The 23,406-nt window shown below is 39.8% G+C and overlaps 1 protein-coding gene across 1 annotated transcript; it reads right to left on the bottom strand.

Annotated features, from left to right (window-relative positions):
- Positions 1-256: 256 nt before the first annotated feature.
- On the bottom strand, positions 257-23,293 carry cpne2 (copine II). The gene is made up of 16 exons (XM_033968432.2): positions 23,069-23,293; positions 21,454-21,647; positions 17,595-17,774; positions 17,129-17,203; positions 16,861-16,932; positions 15,923-16,006; positions 15,634-15,723; positions 15,439-15,537; positions 14,095-14,181; positions 12,367-12,426; positions 7,062-7,195; positions 5,810-5,864; positions 5,417-5,468; positions 4,369-4,502; positions 2,380-2,616; positions 257-1,630 (listed from the first exon to the last, which is right to left on the bottom strand). The coding sequence occupies exons 2-16, from the start codon at positions 21,625-21,627 to the stop codon at positions 1,523-1,525; spliced, it is 1,641 nt and encodes a 546-aa protein (XP_033824323.1). The 5' UTR covers positions 21,628-21,647; positions 23,069-23,293; the 3' UTR covers positions 257-1,522.
- Between the last annotated feature and the right edge of the window lie 113 nt (positions 23,294-23,406).

The following is a 23,406-nucleotide window of genomic DNA, read 5'->3' as shown; positions in this document are numbered from 1 at the left end:
AAAACCTGGTGAATGTGATTTGATCAGATTAAATTGGGATAACGATCTGTGAAGATGTGTATTCAGTCTTGACGAAAGCTCCTGGAGCTACAATAATGAGGCAGTTTAAGGTGAGACAGACAGTGATAAAAACGCTACATGGAAATCTGTCACACAACATTTAATTTACTAGATATTTGGGACGCAATAAGTTCAGTGACTTTGATATTGCTTTAGTTTCTAGGTTTATGTGAAAGATGAAGCCATCTAACACTGAGGCACTGCAAGGAGTTGCTATGACAACAAATGATATACCAAACAAAAGAAGATCTCACATCAGGACTAAAGCTTTAACGGGACCAACCACCAGTGCAGAAATGGAGAAAAATAAACAGTTTATTTACAACAGAAAAACACAATGGGAACAGGGCATTTTTGTGAGCCTCGAGTAAATGACTTGCATTGCCCAAGAAGGGACTGGTTATCTCTTAAAGCCACACAGTAATGTGTGAATGGTTTTAGTCCACACTTCCCTATTGTGAATGTGTTTTGATAGCATTTTAGCAGAAGGGTTTGTTGATGTCTGTACATATACGTACAACACAGATTGCAATTAACATGTAAATTCAGTTTAATTTAACCTGAGTGTGGACAAAGACACAACTTTATAAAATTGGCCACAGTTTGCACACGTCTGCACAATAAGACACACATTAGCATTATAGCACACACGTTAGCACTGCATAAAAAGTACATTAGAAACAGACCAAAACAGCATCATATAAATGTACATTCAATAAATATGCATATTAGGATCTCTGCTGACAGGAATACTCTGACACTGTTAACATTTGTCTTTCAGCAGAATTGCATGAATATATTTACAAAATATAAATATAGACAACTACTTCATAAAATAACCAAAGGATTCATGCTCTCATAAGTGTTTGTAAACAATACAATACTGGCAACATGCAAGAGAAACTGGAGTCAGTGGATAGACATGGATTTTGCAAAAGCTGGCAACATAGTCCCATGTTAAACTGCTTTTTAGAGACTTGTGCTGCTACAGTCCTCTATAACTTTAAGTTTTACCCTCCAAAATCTTAAGAGTCAGTTACTTAACCAGATTATTCAGTGTTCATGAATAAACAGCTCTTCTTTTGACTTCACACACTCATGCTGAAGGACCTAAAGACTTCAGCAGCGCATCATTCACTGATTTATTTCAGCGAAAGGGGAACTTGCACAGGATCCACTCACAGACACACACATGCATGAAGCAAACTAAGTCTGATCCATCTGTTTCTTAAAGAAGCCAGTATTCCTGCATAAGTCAGTTGGCAGTGTCTGCCAGGTGCTGGACATACCATCATCACAGTTGTGTATGCAAAGAAATTCACACTAGATATTAACCAAACAACAGGGCTTGCTTCAGTGCTCAATCCACAACTTGACTTACACATGTCATTCAGTACTGTTTCAGTGAACAACAACTACATATTCTGGAGCTAATGTACAGGGGACAGTGCTCAGTGCTGCCTCACTCGGGTGCAGGGTTGGCGGGTGGGAGATTTCGCTGCTTGAAATACTGGGTGACTTGCTGAGGGAGCTCAGCCAGCACTGACTTGGCCAGGGTCTCCTTTGGAGCCTGAATGGAAGACAGAGACAGAGCATTATCATTTGTTTAGATTTTGCAGGGCCCAGTCATAAAATCTGCCAGTAGGAACTCATTATAAAATTTGGTAAGGTAATGTTCAAAACTTATTTAACATAAATGCATCATTACGGAGCATCAGAGTCATAAGTATATGCTTTGAAATTCTCCATTCATAAAAGCTTCACGTTATCAGTAATGTTTCAGTTGCCGCTCCTAAGTCAAAACAGCACTATTGTATCAACAGACATGAGCATGGAACATGGTATTGCCCCCTGTAGGTACTGTATTACAAACATGTATGAATGAAACGGTACAGTACAACAGTTGCTTGTGTAAAACAGCTGAACTTTAGTGTTGAAAGAGTTACAGGACGGTTATAGGCAGCTCTCATGAAGCAGCTCTGTGCTGTCAGCTGCACTCTGGTGTATACTGTTGTCTCTCACCCTCCCACCAACAAACTGGACTCAGGCCAACAAGCCTGTCTGTTCCTCCCACTTCACAGGAAGTCCGCACCCCCACTGCCAGCCCACACAGAACGCACTAAATGAATGTAACAAGGACAGTGTCATTAACCTGAGAGTAGCAAATCACCTAAAACACCTCCCCGTGTGTCTATTATGTAAATGTGCAAGCAGTAATGGGCTACTGCCGTTGTTACAAACATACAGATAAATAAGCAAGTAAGGCCATTAACAAGTATTTTGACAGTTGGAGAAGGAAAGACTCAGATTAGGACTCACATTGCGGAAGTCTCTAAAAGGGACAAATTGTACTATGTCCCGGACAGCCTCCTCTCCAGTGCTGGACCTCAGGACACTGGCGTCCCCATCCAAGAACTCCATGGCTGCGAAGTCGGCGTTCCCCACCCCGATAATGATGATGGACATGGGCAGTTTGGATGCCTGGACGATGGCATCCCGAGTCTCATCCATGTCACTGATGACCCCGTCTGTGATGATGAGGAGAGTGAAGTACTGCTGCACAGGGGAATGGACAACAAGTTTAGATTAACTTTGAGACCTTTACGAATCTGTAAATAAATCTGTGGCATTAATGAAAGATGACAACAACCCCATGGACCACCCAATGCAAAGTATTAAGAATATTAATCCAGAACAACACTAATACTACAAAAGGGGACATAGACACAAGGACACAACTAAACCAGACTGTATGCCAAATAAACACACAAAAAAAGTTGTGCTTTTCGCCACAGATTCTTGTGTGATAGGCACCGACAAGGTGACTACTTTGAACAAAAGCTCCCTTGCACTGTACACACAGACACAGTGGGTGGGCTCTGAAGCCTGTCCCTTTAATGTGCTAACAGCAATGCTCATTAGAGCATCATTCTCACACAGACAGACGCGGCTGCGGGCCAGTGCAGTCAGGGAGACTCGCATGTTCTCTCATTATCTGCAGTTCAGCAACACCAGAACGGGCAGCCACAACCTACAGTGCTTCTACCTACTGCCACACACACAAACTACACATGGAACTACTGCACCCATATGGGGCCAGTGCACTGGCATCGAGGTTGTCACATGTCAAACTTAATCTTGTCTGATCATTCATAACATAATAAAAACAGACTGACTTGCTCCCAGAGACAAAGACACAGCTCACACAGAAGTGAATGCTTCTTAAAATTTACTCGTGTGTTTTGTTCTCAGCGGGTGACAGGATACAATTAGGGACAAAAAGCCCCGTGGGAGCATAATGATACCCAACTACTGTAGCTTCAGAACACTAAGGCAGGAGACATGTCACAACCTCCAAGGAAGAGGACTGAGAATAGAGTCAAAGTTGGACAGATGTATAAGCCACTAGTATTTTACTTAGAAAATGCAGAGTCTTATGTTATGTTGATATGGAAAAATATATTTAATTTTATTTCATGCATCCCTATTATTGTATAGACAGGCAACAGTAAAAAAATTGACAGCTTGCAGCTGATACTTTGTACTTGGCTTATTTCTGTCCCCAAGTGACACATTTAGAAGACTTGCCACAGAGAATTATCAGTGATTACACATAAGGCTGCAAACAGGCTGTGAGCAGCCAAACACTGGCCTGGATCTCACATTTGTGACTCCAGCAGAAGCAAGGTGAGAAAAATCCATGCTGTGGTACAAATGGCAAATAAATGTTTGGGTATAAAAAGCAAACTGAGGAAGACTTGTCCACACAGCCATTATATTTTTGTGAAATTACACCAGATCCCCAAGTCCCTATTTGTCACAACATGCCAGATGCCTGAAATTCCATCCTTAGTACAAATATGAGTGCTCTTTTCCTCCTGTCTGTTGTGGCCTATTGCTGTTGATGGTACTTCAGCCAAAGTCAAATTTCCATGTGGGACAATAAAGATGGTTCTGATTATTTGATTATTTGCATTGGATCCATAGATGGGAACAGACTAAACAGTGGGAGAAATTTAATACTGTGCCTTTTTTCATTGAACGCTTCAATCATTAAAAGCACAACTGAAGCAACTATTTTTACTGATTACACATGTGCATAATTCTGCTGTATATTTTTTATATTTATTTTTATATTTATTTCTCCTGATACAAGACCTGATCTGACCCATGAAAATAATAAAATATTCCTGAGCTGAGGATCATAGAAGAGGGAATATAGTCTGACAAGAGAGCCCCTCATTGAAATGCAGGCTTGCCTTCACTACTACAGCATGTAAAATCACATAAAGCATGTGTGTCACCTACCGCTGCTTTCTCTTGCTGAAGGGCCTGGGCAGCAAAGCGTGCTACATGGTTGATAATTGGAGCGAAGTTGGTGGGTCCATAGAAACGGATGTGAGGCAGGCAGGCTGAGTACGCCTGTGCGATACCTTCCACACCTAGAGACAATTTACAATAAAAGAAATTACATCACATCTGTTATCTGCAATTACATAAGATTTACCTCATGAAAAATCTGACACTGTACAAGAGCTAACTGCACTTTACTTTCCGAGCTTAATGCAAATTCCATCAAATCAGTAGTTATTGTTTGGTCTGCAACTCTGAAGAGCACTGCAGGCTGAGTTGGCCTTTTGAATAGAGAATGCTGCAATGTTCTCTCAGACTTTTTGAAGATAGCTCATGGACTAACCTCAGAGAGAGGGCACTTGTGTAGGCAGATGTTTAATAAAGATGTGCTGTACAAGTAGAGATTGGTCTTTAGCTCAGAGATTATGAATGCACGGGCATATTTAAAAGTCCTCCCGAAAAGATTAAAAAAAAGTATATTTCCTTTCATTTGAGTGTGCTTGTCAATAAATGCATTTGCTGCTGCCTGCATAAGTGTTAGTGCTGCATTAAGCAGAGCAAACACACAATGATCAAGAAGTGGTTTGTAAAACATGGCACATAATTCAGATCAGCTAAGAGGGAAGAAGCACACCGTGTACATTGATGTAATTATAACTTTAAACTCAATCTACTAATGTGACTGGAAAGTGGCTGAAATTAAAACATTGAATTATTACTTTTAAATATGAACAGTAAGGATTAAGTCTATCATTATAGCCTGGTATTAAACATTTTGCATTTGTTAGCAGCATTTTGATAAATCAACCTATAACTTGGCCTGGTGGCATTACCTGCTTGTCTAAGAAGATACGTTCTTTTTATTGCCTTACTGTGGAACATTTTAGTTAAAGCAACATCTCCATGGATACAAGCAGGTGATGAATCCTCAACCAGAAAAATTACATAGTGTACCAGGTGCACCAGGGTAATTCAAAAGTTGATGGCGAAACTCCACACTCACCTGAACAGAAGGGGTTGGTGGGGTTAAAGTTTATGGCAAACTCATGTGAGACCTACAAAACAATAGAATTGTCATGAGGTCCATCATTCAATATTCTGAGCAAAATATTTAGAAAATACTGTCCATCTCTCCCACACGCAGCCTCCCACCCTCTGTGTACTGCTCTCCTTTGTCCTTTTCATCCGCACACTGCCATGGCAACACAGATGGGTTGACAGTTGCGTAATCATGTGAATATGCATACTTGGGTTTCAGTGTGTGTACAAGTGTGTGTACAGAGTTAGGGCTCGTTTCAAGCATTTGCACCTCACACACAACAAAAGCCTATAACTGTTGAGTCTGTCTAGCACATGCATGCACCTACCAACATCAACAACAACCGCACACACGTACCTTCCAGTCTGGTGGGAGTTTGGCACCGAAACCCAGCGCAGGAAACATTTTGTCACTGAGAAGAAACCATGACAGATAACAGATTAGGATGTTAGTTAAATCTGCATTTTTCTTTTTTCCTAAATGCATTCTGCAGGATTTAGAAGGCATAGGAAATCCTGTTACCTTTTTAACTAAGTATCAAATGTATTTACAGGAAGACAACAAGAGAGGTGATTTTGGGATCTACAAAAATAAATTGCATTGGAAAAAAAAATACAAGGATCTGTTTGGCAAAATAGTTTCTTGGTTTCCTATTCCCAGGGGGGTCGGGAACCGCAGGATCTCATTGCTGCTATTTGCAAATGATGTTGTCCTGATGGCTTCATGGAGCCAGGACCTGCAGCAGGCACTGGGGCGGTTTGCAGCTGAGTGTGAAGCGGCTGGAATGAGAATCAGCTCCTACAAATCTGAGGCCATAGTTCTAGACCGGAAAAAGGTGGCTTGCCCTCTCCGAGTGGGTGGTGAGTCCTTGCCTCAAGTCAAGGAGCTCAAGTATCTCGGAGTCTTGTTCACAAGTGAGAGAAGGATGGAGCGTGAGATCGGTGCAGCGTCCACAGTGATGCGGTCACTGTATCAGACCGTTGTAGTGAAGGAGCTGAGCCAAAAGGCAAAGCTCTTGATTTATCGGTCAATTTACGTTCCTACCCTCACCTATGGACATGAGCTATGGGTAATGACCGAAAGGACAAGATCACGGATACAAGTGGCTGAATTGGGTTTCCTCCGCAGGGTGGCCACAGGGTGGGTCCTGTGTGACTGAGCTCCTCGGTCACATGGGAGGAGCTTGGAGTAGAGCCGCTGCTCCTCCACATTGAGAGGAGCCAGCTGAGGTGGCTTGGGCATCTGTTCAGGATGACTCCTGGACACCTCCCTAGAGAGGTGTTCTGGGCATGTCCCACTGGGAGGATGCCCCGGGGAAGACCCAGGACAAGCTGGAGGGAATATGTCTCTCAGCTGGCCTGGGGACACCTTGGGGTCCTACTGGAGGAGCTGGAGGATGTATCTGGGGTGAGGGAAGTCTGGGACATTAAGCCAAACCGATACAATTTATTTAACACATTGTCAGGAAGTAGACCAAACAAAACATAAGAAATAACTTAACATGCAAGCTATAGTTTAGGTTATGTATAAATATTGCAAGATTACTGGAGAAAGAAGGTTGCAATGCAATCTTTAGCTGTGTAAAGATAGTGAGCCCGGTAATACATACGTGTCATAGTCTTGTATGATCTGTCCTACTGCCAGGATCGCTGCTAGGTACTCGTTGCTGCCGAGTGGATTGATATAATGGAGGGATGATGGCTCACAAGGGTTTCCATTAGAGGCTGTGAAGTCTATACCAACCTGAAAAAACAAATAGGATAAAAATCAACCAAATCGCTCCAGATGTAAGAGTAAACCACATAAACTGCACAGGAAAAAGTTTTGTCTATATTTTCTTTAGCACATCAGGATAGCTCAGTCCTTTGTGAAATTTGTGGGTAGCTCCCTCTATGAGCTGCTTCATCAGACCTTATAATACTCCCTACAATGGAAGCATGGGCAGACTTGAATGAATTACCACAATGTGTTCATGTCCCCAGGTCTGGTAAATAAATCCCACGATAATTGCTGCAAATATAATTGCTGACTAGTGCATCAAAACTCCTAAAAATACTGTGGTTATATACGGCTTAATATACCACTCTTACCAACAAAACACAAGGCAATACTGTACACTGTCCTTTTACAATGACAGAAGCATCCTGAGACCACAAGAGGAGTATTTTTAACACAAATGACCACAGGGATACACTGCGAAAGCATACAGTGTGTAATAATAATCATCTTCTGAAGGCCTCCAACACATTCACACAAAAACTCACACAGCTGACACAATATGAGATTAGGAGTGACAACCCTTTCCTCCGGCACTCAATAGAGGTTTCTGTGTTGACAAGAGCCCGACCCATGCACACCGCCTACCCCCTATCAGCTTAGACATAGCCAAATATCTCCCCTTTTGTGGGCGCACAGACTGTATTAAAAAAAAACAATGTTCTGCTCCATTTCAATGACCAAGAAAAGAGAAATACAAAATAGAATAGCAAAGAGATGGGGTAGGTTAAAATATTTGAAAATGTACATACATATAAAGTGGGGGTATATAAAGCAGCAGGAGGTGCAGGAATGATGGACAGATGCATGCAAGGTGACAGAATCAGGGTGCTGCTGTGCCGAATGTGTGCACGCTTGTATGTTAACAGGGAAAAGCAAACACATTTGAGGAAACAGCACCCACAGTGTTATGCTATGGATCCCAATTAAATCAGACACACAGGGAGAAAAACCTACAAAAGCAATGAAAATACAAGTAGTAATTATTTTGCATTACAGTTTTTATGTTGTTCAGCTATGTAGAGCTAGTGGAGTAGCTTCAGCAAAATGGGCATGGATCAGACAATCCACTTCCACATACTTCATAGATGATGATAGAAGACTCCAGCTGCATCTCAGTTTATTCTGGGATTTTATAATTAATCTGCCTGGGTGTTTCAAAATCTTCGCAATCACGGTTTAATCGTAGAAGAGGTGTTTATACAGTGAGATGATGGCAAAGTACTTGGAAAGAAAAGTTGCTAGTCAAACCTCCAGTAATCTTGCTTTATATATATTTTCAAAGCCAATATTTATTTAGTTCCTTTTTTATGTTTTGGGGATTATATCAAGGCTTAACATACTGAAAAACATTAATGGTAAAGTACATCGTAAATATCCTTGTAAATCTGCTGGGGTCTTGTAGAGATGGCTTGTTCTTGAGGGGGTTGGGGATGTCACCCACTACATTTCTCTTACACTGTATCTCTGTTGAAACCTGACAAAGCTATTCCCCTCATGAGCATATATTCTTTATATATCCCTAAATTATAACAGGCCCAGGATGTGAATAATAGCATAAGTCATGGTAAAAGAGTCTTCTACAAACACCAGCAGCTCATGTTGCTTTGTATCAGTGGGTGCAGCACTGCTCTCTTCCTTCAGCTCGCACAGCCCTAAGGAGAGACTTTCCCCTGGTGGAGATTAGGATTAGAGTCATAAATCTGATTGAACACCGCACCCAATTTTTCTTTTTTTCTATCTGTGTGTGGCATTTTATATGACTTCCACTATATCCAATACAGAAGTGACTATAAGAAGTAGAAGTAGATGGCATTCAGGCATGAGCACCTTCATGAAATTTGTCCAGAACAGAAGACATTTGCACACCTTTAGCACTGGCCTTGCAAAAGCGATACAAAGCACAAAGAATGGATTTGTGTGAGAGAGTGAAGAAGGCATTATATGCGTTGAAAATGTATGTATATGCAAATGAGAGGAAACAGGAGGCAGAGGGATGCATCTGTGTTAAGACAGTCTTAGGTGTGTGTGGAAGCCAGAGCCAGTCTGTGACAAGATTAGGAAGGGAGCAGCAAGGGTTTAGGCATTCCGCCTTAAATCTGCTAATTTCACTGGTGAGAAAAGGTAAAACCAAAGCAATAAAATGTTGCTCATTGCCAAAAGGATGAAATATTGGAAACAAAAAGCAATGATGTAATATCTAATCATGAAAAATAGTACTGTTAATGCTACATTTGCAAGTTAACCATTGATGTGATTTAACTACAAGCAAAATAATTTAATGTCTTTCTTTCCCATAAACCTCAATACTGAGATAACAATAGTATCAGCCGCAACCTGATTTTATGAGTGAAGATCTGTGACCTTTACTTCTCCTGATAGTATGCAGTGTGTGTGATTGCTGTCCACAGACTACAGTGAATAGCTCCCTGTTTGAGAGGACCTGGTGCTGTCCTCTCTTCAAAGCACTTTTGGCTGATGGTGCTTCTGAATCACCTTTCTCATTCAATGCTGAAAAACACAATAGTTATGTGGTGCTTTTCCTATCAACATTCCTTAGGATTTGTTACTTTTATAATTACTTCCCTGGGTAGTCTGTGTAATTGTAGATCTGAGACTGACTATTACAGTAAGTAAGTCCCACATTAAATGACTATAAGCTTGCTTTTACAGTTTCTCGTTCTAAACATTTGCATGCCCCAAGAAATGCTCATTCAACTTGAAATTGGCTACTTACGCTGTTAGCTTAATCTTATCACAGCACTATCAATGACGACAAGAATACACCCTGCATGTGCATCACAGGGTCATTGCACTTTCTTTGTAACCTCAATTCTCTTGTGTGTTTCTGTGCTTTTCCCGGGATTTCACTGTGGCTTTAGTCTGGCCTCAGGAGCATTCACAACAGTACGGCTCACCCTCTGACAGCTCAACACGAGTAAAAGCACCTCTGCGCTTGTGCTTGGCCAGGCCTCCAGGCAGACAAGTGCTCCACATAATGACTGCATTACCTTTTACAAGAGCAAATATACACCATCCCTATACCCAAGAGAAATGTGAGCGCTGTAGGCTTTGACCAGATGTCCTGCAAAAACATATTCAGTGCTTGAATATGTGTACACCTAAAATTAGACTCCACCTGAGTAAGGTTAGAGGTACGGCAACAAGTTTAAAGATCCCATAGTCTCGCATTATTGTAAACTTTGACCCACTAAATGGCTGCCGTGAAATTCTGTTCTACCTGATTCTAATGATTTAATGAGGTTAATTTAGCAACCACAAACCTCCAGAGAAAGATGACAGGAAGTGCAGGCACATAATGTATATATCTCAACAAAAAAACAACAACCACTCTGGTCCGTAGAAAACCATCTCGAGCATTAATTACCAAAAGTACACGTGTGAGGCACTGGTAATAACTTGGTGTTTAACACTTTCTAAAAGCACAAGGCCTACTTTAATACACAGCTTCAGTTTGAATGGCAGGCAAACTGGGCATACTTAGGGTATGTCTGAACTTTAAAGTATACCTACAGAAAAACAGCAGACATATTCTACAAACACTGACGTATTTGACAAACAATGAGAAGCCTTTTCCTATTCTAATGTGCTGAAAAAGAGCACATTTGAAAATCTCATTTTGAGGTACATTATGTTCAGACAACAAAGCACACTTTCTGAAATATATCACTGAACCATCTCTTACGCATGTATGCAGTGCAGACTAGACACCCTTGTGAAGCACAGGTGTCTTATTGGACAGGAAGTGGTACACAATGAGGCATGCCCAAATTCCATTACCAGAGGCTGTTGGTGAGACGTCTGCTCACATCTACACATTTCCTGGTGTCTGGATGGGTCTAGACAGTGTACACAGATGCTGAGTGCACTGACAGGGCTGTCCTGTGCCAGTGGTCCTGAGACTCCCTATATAAGAAAGCCAGTATATTGTTTGTGAAGCTATTATTAAGCATCGCACCCTCACACTTTCTCTCAGCTCCAAAAGTGTGACAACACCAGGAACAATGAGTTCCTCCAACACAAGATAAATAAGTTAGATTTTCATCAATTTTCATCCTCTTATAGTCATAATTTTTGTCACTTGTGTTATTTATGCTTAAGTCGTCATTCCAATGACCGAACATGAAATACCTATTTAAAAAGAAATACGTAGCAGACCATTTTTGCAGTTAAATGTAGAGTAATAAAAGCAATTTCCTTTCATAATCTTGCAATGAAGATTTCAAGTTTAAAAAAAAAAGTGAGCTATGATTGCCACTTCATCATGTAATAAAATGTTTTGTTTTTTTAAATAATTTGCCACATTATATAATACAGTTATTACATTGCTCTACTCAGTGGTAGAGCATGAGGGGTTAGATTGTCTTGAGTTAGTTTTACCCTAATGATACTACTACTACTACTACTACTTTGTGTTTGGATGAGGCACATACACTCATATGATGTATGAATGTGCAAACAGGACATCATTCTACTTCCTCCCACCTCTAACCCTAACCTGGTATAAAAACGGACAGTAAAATGTGTTTATCAGCGTTATTTCAGTTACCGTACAACCCATTTTCATGGGGAGAAAAAACACATTTTTGAAATAATCTTTCTCAATGTGTAGTAACTGAAGTGTATTACATAATGTAGAACAATATGCAATGAGAACAATGTGGTTTTATTACATGATGAAATAACAATTTTATTATTTTTATACATAATAATAATGGATTTTTTTTTTTATATCACCCTAAACAAATCAATATTCTTTACAGTTTTACTCAATACCTTTTACATATGATACCTATTTAGAGTACCGCACACAAATCACCCTACCAACAAGCTCTTATGTTTTTCTATTTAAATCATCTCTGTGTCCTTGAATTTTCACTTTTTATATAAATACTCACAATTTATGCACAATTTTCCCAACAGTCTTTCCCACCATCTCCTCCTTGCAGTTCCATCTCTTTTATGCAAATGATCGTGAGCCAAGTCTAACCCTGGCAGATGCAAATAGAGCTGTTTCCTATCTGTTTTTAGCGGGCACAGTACGCTACAGCAACATGTATCTCATTATGGCATCGGCACAGAGGTAGAGAAGAAAGCCATGCTAATATCATACTCACTGTGAACATGAGCTGGCAGCCGCCCAGTATGTAATCCAGGAAGGTGTAGTCTCTTGTTATCTAAAAGCAGGCACAAAATGCAGAGTTAGAAACTGGTGCTTTCTGTGTAGGTCCAAGTCATTTCAATCAGTGCCACATTTCACAACTATATAAATATCTTTATATAGCAGTATTATTTGAGTCACTCTACCTCTAGACATATCATTCCAGCAGTAGAGTCCAAGTATAATCTTATTCTTAACACAATTCCACTCTGGTTACAATGAATGTTGAGCATGGATTTTACTGTCATTAGTCTAATCCCAGTTGGCAGCCAACAAATATAATTAGTGCATTAAGCGGTCTAGTGCATGTGTTGCAAATGTCATTGTCCTGGTATTTCTATGTGTGTGAGACAGTGAGAATGACTGGTCATAATGAAAGATAGAGAAGCATCAGTTATGGAAGCCTGTCAGCATCATACACTCAGGGGCTCACATATTTAGGGCAATGATGACCAAACACTGGGCAAAAGACGGCTTCAAAAATAACAAACTTCTTTGTTATTGCATACAAAGTGTCTGTGTACACTGGTGTGTGAATGTGCATGTGAATGGTTGCTGTGAATGGTTCCTTGATGTAAACTACTTTGAGTGACTTGAAGGTTTAAAAGTGCTATATAAAAATGTGACCATCTGTGACCATTTTGTATAAAAGTACATAACAATAAATCAAAATAATGCATGTTGTTATAATACAGGTGTTTCAAATCTAATTTCAATAGAAGAAAAAAAACGTCATACTTGTTACCAATACATCAGCACAACAGTAATGATGAAACACTATTTTAATGCAATATATTTTACTGCAAAGATACAATACATTATGGGTACTCGATACATGTGGTCTTATATTAGCTCTAATATAGAGCAAGACCATTCTATAACTAGTTTTGATGGCCAGTGGAAGTAGCCTAAAGTGAGCAAAGAACATGAATCACAATTCTTCTTGGGGTACACTATAAAACAATGTATACTCAATATAACTACATACAGCATACATGAAGAACCTCAAATTCACCAACTACAGCAAGAGCCTTGATACAGTTCACTGGAGTCTCTCTGGGATTTTTCATGATTTTGTTACCAATGATGTCATAATTGTTCTATATTTGAGCACACTTGGCTATTACAAGTACTTGGACAGAAAAAAAAAACAAAAAAACGACTGAATGGATCAGGGAGGTCTTGCTGGCTAATCAGAGCTCATTGAGTTGGGAGCAGAAGGACCTCAGAATGGAATAAAACAGGGCATTTACAATCAGTGGTTGGAGACTTTGAAAAATCGCTGGATATTTCACAACCTAATAGATGGTGCACTGAATAGTAAAAAGGTTGCCATAACCTTGATGGGTAAAGTTGCACAATGTAACCTTTTGGTGGAGGGTCACCACCTTGTTATATTTTTGCCTTAAATATTCCACAGTATGGAATTAAACATATATATCTCAATAGAGATGCTTTTGATTCCCTTACGCCAAGTTACTGAGAGCAATAGCAATAAAACACCTGTAATTGAATAAATGCAAGATATATAAGTTTAATGCCTCACTCCAGGCAACACCACAACATCTCCATGGAGACAAACAGATTGCAAACGCTGCACATGAAAAGTTACATGGAGAATTAAATTAATACTATCCTTTGATATAAAGAAGTACATTATGTGATAATAGAGGTTTATACTCACCTTGCATGACTTGACAATAATAAACCCAGAATTTTTATAGCTTTTCTTCTTCTTTTGTTTCTTGGGGTTGATACAGTCAAACTCCACCTGCAAACAGCAAAGAGGACACATGTTCGGACATGGGTGAAATGAGAAGAATCTGAGGTGATATAGGTTGATAGCAGCAGAGATGTGTGACCATTCAACTGCTACAATAACTTCAGTGTGATGGAATTATATCCAGTGGTGAATGTGTGTAATGATAAAATGCATGTGTTCATATACACTGAGTTGTCATAATCTATTTACCATTACAATTAATATCAAGTTATTTTGATAATGTAAATGTGAAGATGACTTTTTTATACATATACAATTAAACATTATAGTGCAATGATGCCCAAAACAAGTGTCCATTACGATGTGTGGAAAAGCATTACGACACACCTTAACAGTAACAGACGTGATCAAAGCCAGGCGGAGCTCGCTGACAGGTAGCTCTAAACGTCTTGTAGAGTTATGCGGCTCAGCTAAAGACTGTTTTTCTCGCTGAAATACACCTCCTATATCCTGATCCTCCTCTCCGCACTCATTCCACCCCCCTCATCCCCGTCTATGGCTTACTCGCATGTTTTTCACCAACATCAATAACACACATGAAGAGACACTGTGCAGGAACAAGGTGGATTTGGCATGAATTCAGTTTCACAAATGAATCATGTATGCACAGATGCACACACAAACACAAAGTTACTTCTGAATAAGGGGTCCCCGTACTGCGCCTTTAGCCAAGCAGAGAACACCAGAGCAAACAGCAGGAAATCCCAAGGGTGTTTATTAATTAGCCGCTTAGACATGACCCGTGCAGTCCTCTGCGGTTATATTGTATTAAAAAGCTGTTATGCAAATATACCCATGATTATTCTAGTTTTAGTGTTGACACAAGGAATGAGGGGCGTTTGGACTGCAAATTAATGTTGCATGAAGGAAGGATATTCTTTTAATTTGTACTGAAGCAGAACTTTGGTGCCTGGAACACAAACAAATTTACACAGGCATCTGCAAGCAAAAACAATTACTCTGTGAGTGGCTGATGGATCTGATGGCACAGGAGGGCAAGAGACTGTTTTTTGATATTTCTAAATCTTTCTCACGTACATTGTATTCTTTATTGTTAACTAGGCAGTTTTTTTAGAAGCTGGGGTATCCCTCTTCATTCTTGTAAATGAGGACATTTTGTTTTTTTTCAGTAAGACATTTTATCAAATGTGGACCTGGATAAACTGCTAAAATATATTTTATACTTAGAACATGTTTTCTGTTTGCACGTTCAAATGTACAAGTTCATGTGAGTTTAACTTGTACCTCCACTCCATTTTGGGCTTCACTCATCTTGGCAACAGTCGTCTGAAACTCTCCAATAAAGTCATGTCCCCCATCGTTATCATAGTCGTAACACAGCACCTGCCACACACACAAACACACACACACAAGTAGCATTAGCCCATTTTCCTTTCACGTAAAAGAACTCCATTTGCAGTGTGACAATATTACACTCACCTTTATATTTCTGTGCACATCCCCATTGCACAGAGAAATGAGAGGCACAGTGAAGGACTTCCACGAGGGGTCTAAAGTGTTCTTTATTACCTAAATTAGACACAAATTGGCACCTTTCAGTAAAAGTAAACAGTGTGTAGCGCAGTAACTCCGCCAGTATCCCAAATGCACATGTAAGTCACCTTGAGCGCTGCCAATGGGAGCGGGTGATCAGGTTTAAGGAGCGGTTTGGTTGACAATGACAACTCATGGTCGACAATAATGACAGTTATCAGGATGCATGACTCACCTCTGTCCTGTGCACCAGCATCCACTTGCTGTCTTCTCCCTGCTTTTGAAACTCCAGGTAGGGGTCTGACTTGCCAAAAAAATCCTACAACGGTAACAGTGAGAGACTGATGTATTAAATGTATAGGAGAATTACTGTTTTTGAAAGAGCTATTGACCTTATTCCGGAAGTTGCCGTGGGCATCGACATCGTCATTTGGGTTGTATTAATTTGCATGGGGCTGCTGATCTTAACAGCAAATATGTTCTATACGAACTACAGAGCCTCACATTACAGCTTAACCAGAAGTACCAATGCAAAGAAAGCACAGTTTGGAAGTGTTCGGAGGCAAAAGTGGGTGGGACGGAATAAGGTCAATAGAAATACACACACAATGTTGTCCCTTATCATTATTTGTTTGGGATAAGCTCCAAAAATGTGTCATATTAATTCACATCTTTTGTGGTGGAATGATTGTACCACTTTTTGAACCTATTGTAAAGTCACAATTTTACCTATTTGTACTGATAGAGAAGAACTTTGTGCCAGTTGTTGTTTTATGTGCCTATTAAGTACACAAATTTGCAGTCTGACAGTTAGCAACATTTCCAGGCAGGTATTTTATAGATGCATTTTATCTCAAAGCATTTGATTCTCAGACATATGGAAAATACATTATTAGAATATTATTATGTTTTAGTTTAGACAAAGAACACACAATGACTTAAACAACCTTTCATTTCAATTTTCTCAATAGATCTGTAGCTTCCACTGGAGTTTGACTAAAAATAAATGAATCCTACACAGAGTTGATTTCCAGTTATTTTTTTATACACCTCACTGCCTATTGGTTGGCAACACAGGTGAAAAGTGCGATCGCATGTACTGTAACTCTGCCGTGAGTGGGCTGGTATATGTGTGTTCGTATGCAGAAGTGTGTGGAGGGTCTAAAAGCCTACCTTCTTATCCAGTTTGCGCCCACTCAGGGTTAAAGTGATGATTCTGTTGTCAGACAGCTCCTGAGCTGTTATCTAAAATAACATTATGGCACAACATTAGCAGCAACAAAAACAGTGGCACCTACGGGCACTAGCACTAGCAAGAGCATCAAGAGCAGCAGTGACAGACAGTGTGGTACGGCTATCATCACACATATCAACATACCAGCAGCCACCTTATGTAATGTTACAACAGCTGTTAAAATACAATGCTATGAATTAAGCTCACCGTAATAGACCCTTTGCCAGCCGGTTTCCCATTGGCCAAGGTTAGTGGTCTGTGTAGTTTCTTATTTGACACAATCTGGAGGACACCAAAAGCTTTCATTATTTAAATGTGAGGACTAGGGAGTGAAAAGTGAATCAGTACAAATAACAATAAAACAAATCACTGCTAGCTTATAATTTGAAAATGAGTGTGATGATAGGATGAACTTTAACAATATGAAGGAGCATTTCCTAGAGTTCTACTTAATGATCTAACAAGGTAGAACTGATCATTATTCTGCTCTTTAGAGGGAGTACCATGTAGCATAGGGCATCACAAAGCAAAACTTGCAAGAAGCAGGTAATTGTGACACTGACCTGTGGCAAAAATTCAATATTAATCCTGTTACATTAAATCATGCCCTTCCTGTCAGAGTGAATTTAATTCTATTATTCTGTGTTTGAACTGTATGACAGTGTTGCCATACCACTCCCAAATTGCAGATAAACTCCCCGAGGAAGTCGTGCTCATAGAGCTGTGTGGCGCACTTGTCTTCATCAAACATGGCAAAGCGTAGTTTCTGGATCTCCTCAAAGTGATAGTCCACCTGGAACTTCTTTCCAAACACTGGGTTCAGGTTGTTCACAGCAGTTTCAGTTCGGCCAAGCTGCAAACCAAAACATATTGGTGCAAATGTGAGACAGAAGAAAGCTCTAGAGATATATGCAAAGTAACAAAGTTTAAGTAGCAACTGTCTCAGCCTGTGGAAAAACTTCATTTAGCACACGCATGAATGATTAAAATAGCAATAAGTATGAATAAATGAATAAAAGACATACTGAACTATTGGTAACTGAAAGATAGTTCAACACAATGTACTGACATAATATTAGCAGAAAATTTGTTTCACTTTGATTTTAAAATGTTTTGCTGACAATGCAATATTCATAAAGCATTTAAATGTGATGTGTTTAATTGCATTGACAGTAAGTAGGCCCTGCTTGGACTTAATACATATGATACTTTTTTATTTTTCCGGACAGTTTGCAGACAGAGCCATGTGTGGGTGTGAGAGCAATGAGAGCAAAACAGAGTCCTGTAATTAGCTTTAAAACCTCTGTACATGGCTGTATGACTGATGGGGCTGCAACATTAACTGTAATTCAATCAAAATTGCAATTTGCAACTAACATTTTAATGCATTTATGTAACAGTTAGTCTTCATGGGGTCTCATTATGTGTAAACCCTAGTTTGAAAAATGTTCTGAATTATAAGTATTTTTCAAATTAGTGGTTAAATTTAACTTTTTCCTCAAAGGCAACAGGACAAATGTGCTCTATTAATTGAATTGTGATTTTAAAACAGAAATCACAAATCTTATCACAATTCTTGTCCACAAAATCACTAGTTCATGTTTCCAAAATGTCATCTTTAATGACTAATCCCTGTGGCTGTGCTGCTTTCCAGTGTGACTAAGCTGCGTCCACAGCCTGATTTATTTAGCCAAGACCTGGTCAGTGCAAATCCAGCCTCTCAACTGAAAAGTCAGGTTTCGATAGCCATGAAAATACTAACTCAAAAAAATACTTTATTCATCATTTTTTCCCATTTGTTCTATATATTTATTTCCACTCTGTGGTTAAAGGCCAAGGATGACGAGTGGCGCTCTATGACTTTGACCAGTTAGTTGAAACACAGAGCTTGCTGACCATGAAAAAGAAAAAAATATTTACTCTTACTCTGTTATACAAAACTATTCAAATGAGTTTGACTATTTCTTACTTAGAAAAGACAACATACAAGTTCACACATTTGTGCTACATCAGAGTCTTCAGCAAGGCAGAGATTAGCTTTAGGATTTGGAGTTCGCAAGAAAAAGAGAATCAAAGGATTTAGAAAATAGCCTGATTAGTCAGCCACTATGCTGCGTCATTTGCATAGTTGAGATCCTCTCCTGGTGAGCTGCCACTGCTGTGGTCTTCTGGGCTTGGGACCATCCGTTACACTCACATGTGTCTTTTTCCTCCTTTTTTCTGTTATATTCACACCTCCTCTTTGTGTGCCCTGTTTTCCCTTATGGAACCAGCTGCTTCTCACACCTTCATCTCAGGACAGGACAGAGATAGACAGAGCGACAACAGACATCAGGAGGCACACGGCTGGGGTCATAAGGACACAACAAATAAAGCTGAAGAGATGTTCTTCCTTAGATGTATCCTGTATATTTTCTCATATTTAAGCAGTTGCACTTCATTCCTAAAGTAAAAATCTCCATGTATACCAGCGTAGGAGCAGAACAGAGAGGACGAGTTAATAAGTGTCTGATATGCTAAAATAAAAGGTAACTTTGGATGCTTAAATCAAGAAAACACAGAGAAGCTTGGTGAAACTGACACAAACTGCAAACTGTGTGTGAGATTATTTACGAAAATAAAAGGTTTCATGTCTTGCATCTCCTCCTCCGTCCTTGCCTCACTCTCGAAGCACTACGCTTTTGTTTCCCCTCCCGTTGCCATAGAAACCATGTGCAGTTTAACATTGAAGGCCCATGCCCTGCTGACCGTCAGCGCTCCCAACCTGAGGCACTCGCCTACACTCACAGACACAGCATACAGCCTGCCCTATGGACCTGCAGCAGCCTACACCAGCCTACACCAGCCTCATCTCTTGCTGTGTGCTACGCTTCAGCAACAATAGTGGGTCTTTCCTTTTCCTCTGCTGCTCTCAAAAAAACAAAAACTATTAGACCAAACTGTAACCAAGCTGCACAATTAAAAACATCAAATTCATAAAAAAGTCATATCTTTGCAGGTACGGTTGGGCGCAAAAAAATTGATCAATCTTGATTTTTTATTTTATTTCTTATGCTGTTAGTATTAGTTTCATGAATAGAAACAAGACAGACATTTATTCCTTGTCTGAACTCTAAACCACATGATTTACTGACAGAGAACTGGTTTTTGACCTCTCGATCTACAGGTTAGTAGCCTCTTTTGTTGTTTGAGCAGCAAGACAAAGTTGTGTTGTTAATTAGTTAAGACAATATGCATTTATGATCAGATTTTAGCATCCACAAGCTTGATAGATTCTTTGAAGCCCTTGTAAAACAGTATAGTACCATCAGAGCTTCTTGCTTGAAGGTGGGACTGTTTGCGTGATTTGAGAGTAGCGTCCTTGTTGCTGAAGTAAGACGAGCGGAAAAACTGAGCACCAGAGGAGGGCAGGAGGATAAACAAAGGCTTTCTGCCTCTGTTACAATACTGTTCCCTTATCTGAAGAGGAAATATCTATACATGTTTCAGTAATTTAGCAATCTCTCCCGGGCCCTATTTGAATCAGTAATTTGTAAGATTTTGTGAAATGCTCAGCCCACAAGCCTACATCACCCATGCTCCCACACAACAATTCTCCATAAATTTACAAAAACATGACACAAAACTGTACACAACAACCTGACAAATCTGGTGTGATGTGCAGTAGTTTCATTAGTGGGATGCGCACTGATTGTATTGTGATAGTGCTCTGAAGGGGGAGCGGAGGAAAGCAAAGGGAGGGGGGACTTAGAGTGTCAAAAACCAAAGTATGAATATGCTGTTGTATAGCGAATAGCATTACATAAATATCGCATGGCAACAATAAAAGGCAACATGGTGATCTAAATATGTTATGGTTTGGCAGTTAATACCTCATAGAAATAAAATACCCCCTCTTTAATGATGCGGAGTTTGATTCTTTTTAATAATCGCAAGTAAGTATAGGGCTATAAGTGGAGATGGTGATGGGTGAAAACAGACTTTTCTCAGCACTTAAGCCTCAAATGTAAGACAATGCAGAATTACTCATGCACGTATCCATCAAAATATACTTAAAGTGAGCTTATACTAGAGAACACTGTTATAACATGGTACACTTTTAGATAATATATCCCTTTTAAGTAATAAGCAGCACATCGTGACTATCTCAACTGTTATGCCAACTTACTGGGCCCAGCATGCACAGGCTTATGCCAGATGGTCAAGACTTCATGTGTTTGGATTCGGCTCAAAACATGCACCACATTCAAAGTAGAAACTACAAAGACCACAAGTGGCATCGGGAAAATAAACCTTGAATCTCACCACATATACTTTCAGTCCTCAAAATCTCCAAACCCTGTACCATTGTCTGATAATCTCCTCTGTACCACCACAGGAAGGTGCATGCTGATAATAAAAAAAACCCCCAAAAAACAAAAAACATTATCAAACTGTTCTGCTTGACTCTACACCATCTTGGAGCCATTTTATACAAACTGTATCTACCCTTTTGCTTTAACCATTTCCTGGTATTACAGTGGTCGTCTTACCTCTACCCAGTTCCCATCCACCTCATGGAACATTACGCAGAAGGGGTCCGATTTGGAGGCTACATCTCGGTCCAAAAGGCTGGTGGCAGTGACAGACAGCTCCACCCGTGTGACACAGTGCTGAGGGCCCATGCGTGTCTGACCATCAGTGGTGGAGCCCAGCGTGTAGGCCATGTTTTTTACACACAATGGTCCTAAAACACAACGGTAAAGCTATTAAAAGACAGGATTAATTTGTTATATAGGTGGGCTAACACAAGCACACACATTTAACCATGACTTCTGCTACTCTATTATGGAAAAAATAATAAAAACAAACATTTATGTAAGACTCTATCGCAATTTATTGGTATGTATAAAGCTGTAGCAGTGATTACGATACTGTACGTTACATTGAGCAAAACGAGCGCCCATATAATTAAAAAATGAAACAAACTGAAAAGAAATAGCGAATTAAAAACTGAATCAACACTTTAATAGGACATAATTGTTGTTTTTACATTTTTGGGGATTGTTTGGAGAAATAAATGCAGCCAAATTGTGGATACAATTTGCTAATTGCACAACCCTCCGTTACACCTCATAAAATCACCATAGAAAACATGAGCCTTGCATGGGTTTTTCACAGTCTAGAAACTACAGTCTGTGGCTTTCAAGCAATGTATATCTGGTACATACTGCAACTGTCTGTATATAAAATGATCCCTGGGGACTCAAGGACAAACAAGCAGTGTTGGTAAAAGAGGCTTGCGGTTGAAGCTGTGTTAAAGGATGCTGACTGTTGCTAAGATACTAATGTGTCATAACCAACGCATACTCCTCCCAATCTGCCCTGTGATGTCACACTGTGGGCTCAAAACACTAACATGTTTTCATTCACTCATTCATTCATAGGAACATTAATCAGCCAGCTTTATTTTTATGTATCCACTCACAGGTACCCCAGGGTAACGTCAATTGCTCTACTTTTGCTCAGATTCACACATCCCAGAATCATCAAATGTCACTGAAGGAAATTAATAAACATTAGACCTTCTAAGGCTGGATATTTAGGTGCCCTGTTTGTTTATTTACAGGTTTCCATAAAATACATTGTGTCCAGCTGGTTCACATGACCTACCTGAAGACCCCCCCCCCCCCCCCCCCCCCCCCCCACACACACACACACACACACACACAGGCTTGTCACACCTGTCACCTCTCTGCAGGATTCAACACCTGACGCACGGGTTAGTTAAGTGCGACTAGACAACCAGAGCAACATAAAGCTGTCTGTCCCCTTATAACAACAGACTTTGAACACAGTCATTAAGTCTAATTAATTACATGTCCTGCCTGTCATATTCACGCCAAAGTGTTCAACCCAAAAAAAGCATAAACAATAATTTAGTGTCTAGCTGGATATGGAGTGGAAATGGGGGAGTTTATACATTTTGTGATGATGTCGATTGTTTTTGGTCAATATCAGTTTATGTTATAAACAATATATAACCAAAGGCATTTTTTTTCATCCTACAATAGCAGATGAACTTACTGTAGGCTGCTTGTAGTTCATTTGTGCATTTATTGTATGCCGTCAAGTGCTCAATATGATTCATCAAAAAGGTATACTCACCTCACTAAATCAACGACGACCAACTTCTGCTTTAGTAGATTTCTTTTTGTTTTTAACTTTTGCGCACACTGGCCAAAGAAATAATCCGTGAAATTATTTTTTGTACGAGATCGAAAAAATACAATTTGTTTCTGCCATTATATCCACAATAACCTGGCAAACGCAACAGTGTGTGGCTGTAAATCATCCCCGGTGATGGAACTCTTCCCTGTGCGCACCGCGGCTGTTGGATCATGCGCGTAAAGTGCGCACTAGCGCTAACTTAGCGGAAGTGCAACTTCAAAGTAAAAGATTTTTATTTCATTTACTGAAAGTGTAAAATGTCTATTTCAAATGTT

The sequence above is a fragment of the Periophthalmus magnuspinnatus genome, chromosome 6, assembly GCF_009829125.3.
Source record: "Periophthalmus magnuspinnatus isolate fPerMag1 chromosome 6, fPerMag1.2.pri, whole genome shotgun sequence".
NCBI classification, from domain to species: Eukaryota; Metazoa; Chordata; class Actinopteri; order Gobiiformes; family Gobiidae; genus Periophthalmus; species Periophthalmus magnuspinnatus.
This window is presented reverse-complemented; position numbering and strand designations above follow the sequence as displayed.

Excerpts from the sequence above, each read along its gene's own strand:
- cpne2 (XM_033968432.2), bottom strand. The coding sequence starts at position 21,627 with ATGGCCTACACGCTGGGCTCCACCACTGATGGTCAGACACGCATGGGC. Across the intron at positions 7,196-12,366 it reads GCTGCCAGCTCATGTTCACA|GTTGGTATAGACTTCACAGC; the intron begins GTGAGTATGATA and ends TTGTTTTTTCAG. Across the intron at positions 5,865-7,061 it reads ATCATACAAGACTATGACAC|TGACAAAATGTTTCCTGCGC; the intron begins GTATGTATTACC and ends GTTTCTTCTCAG.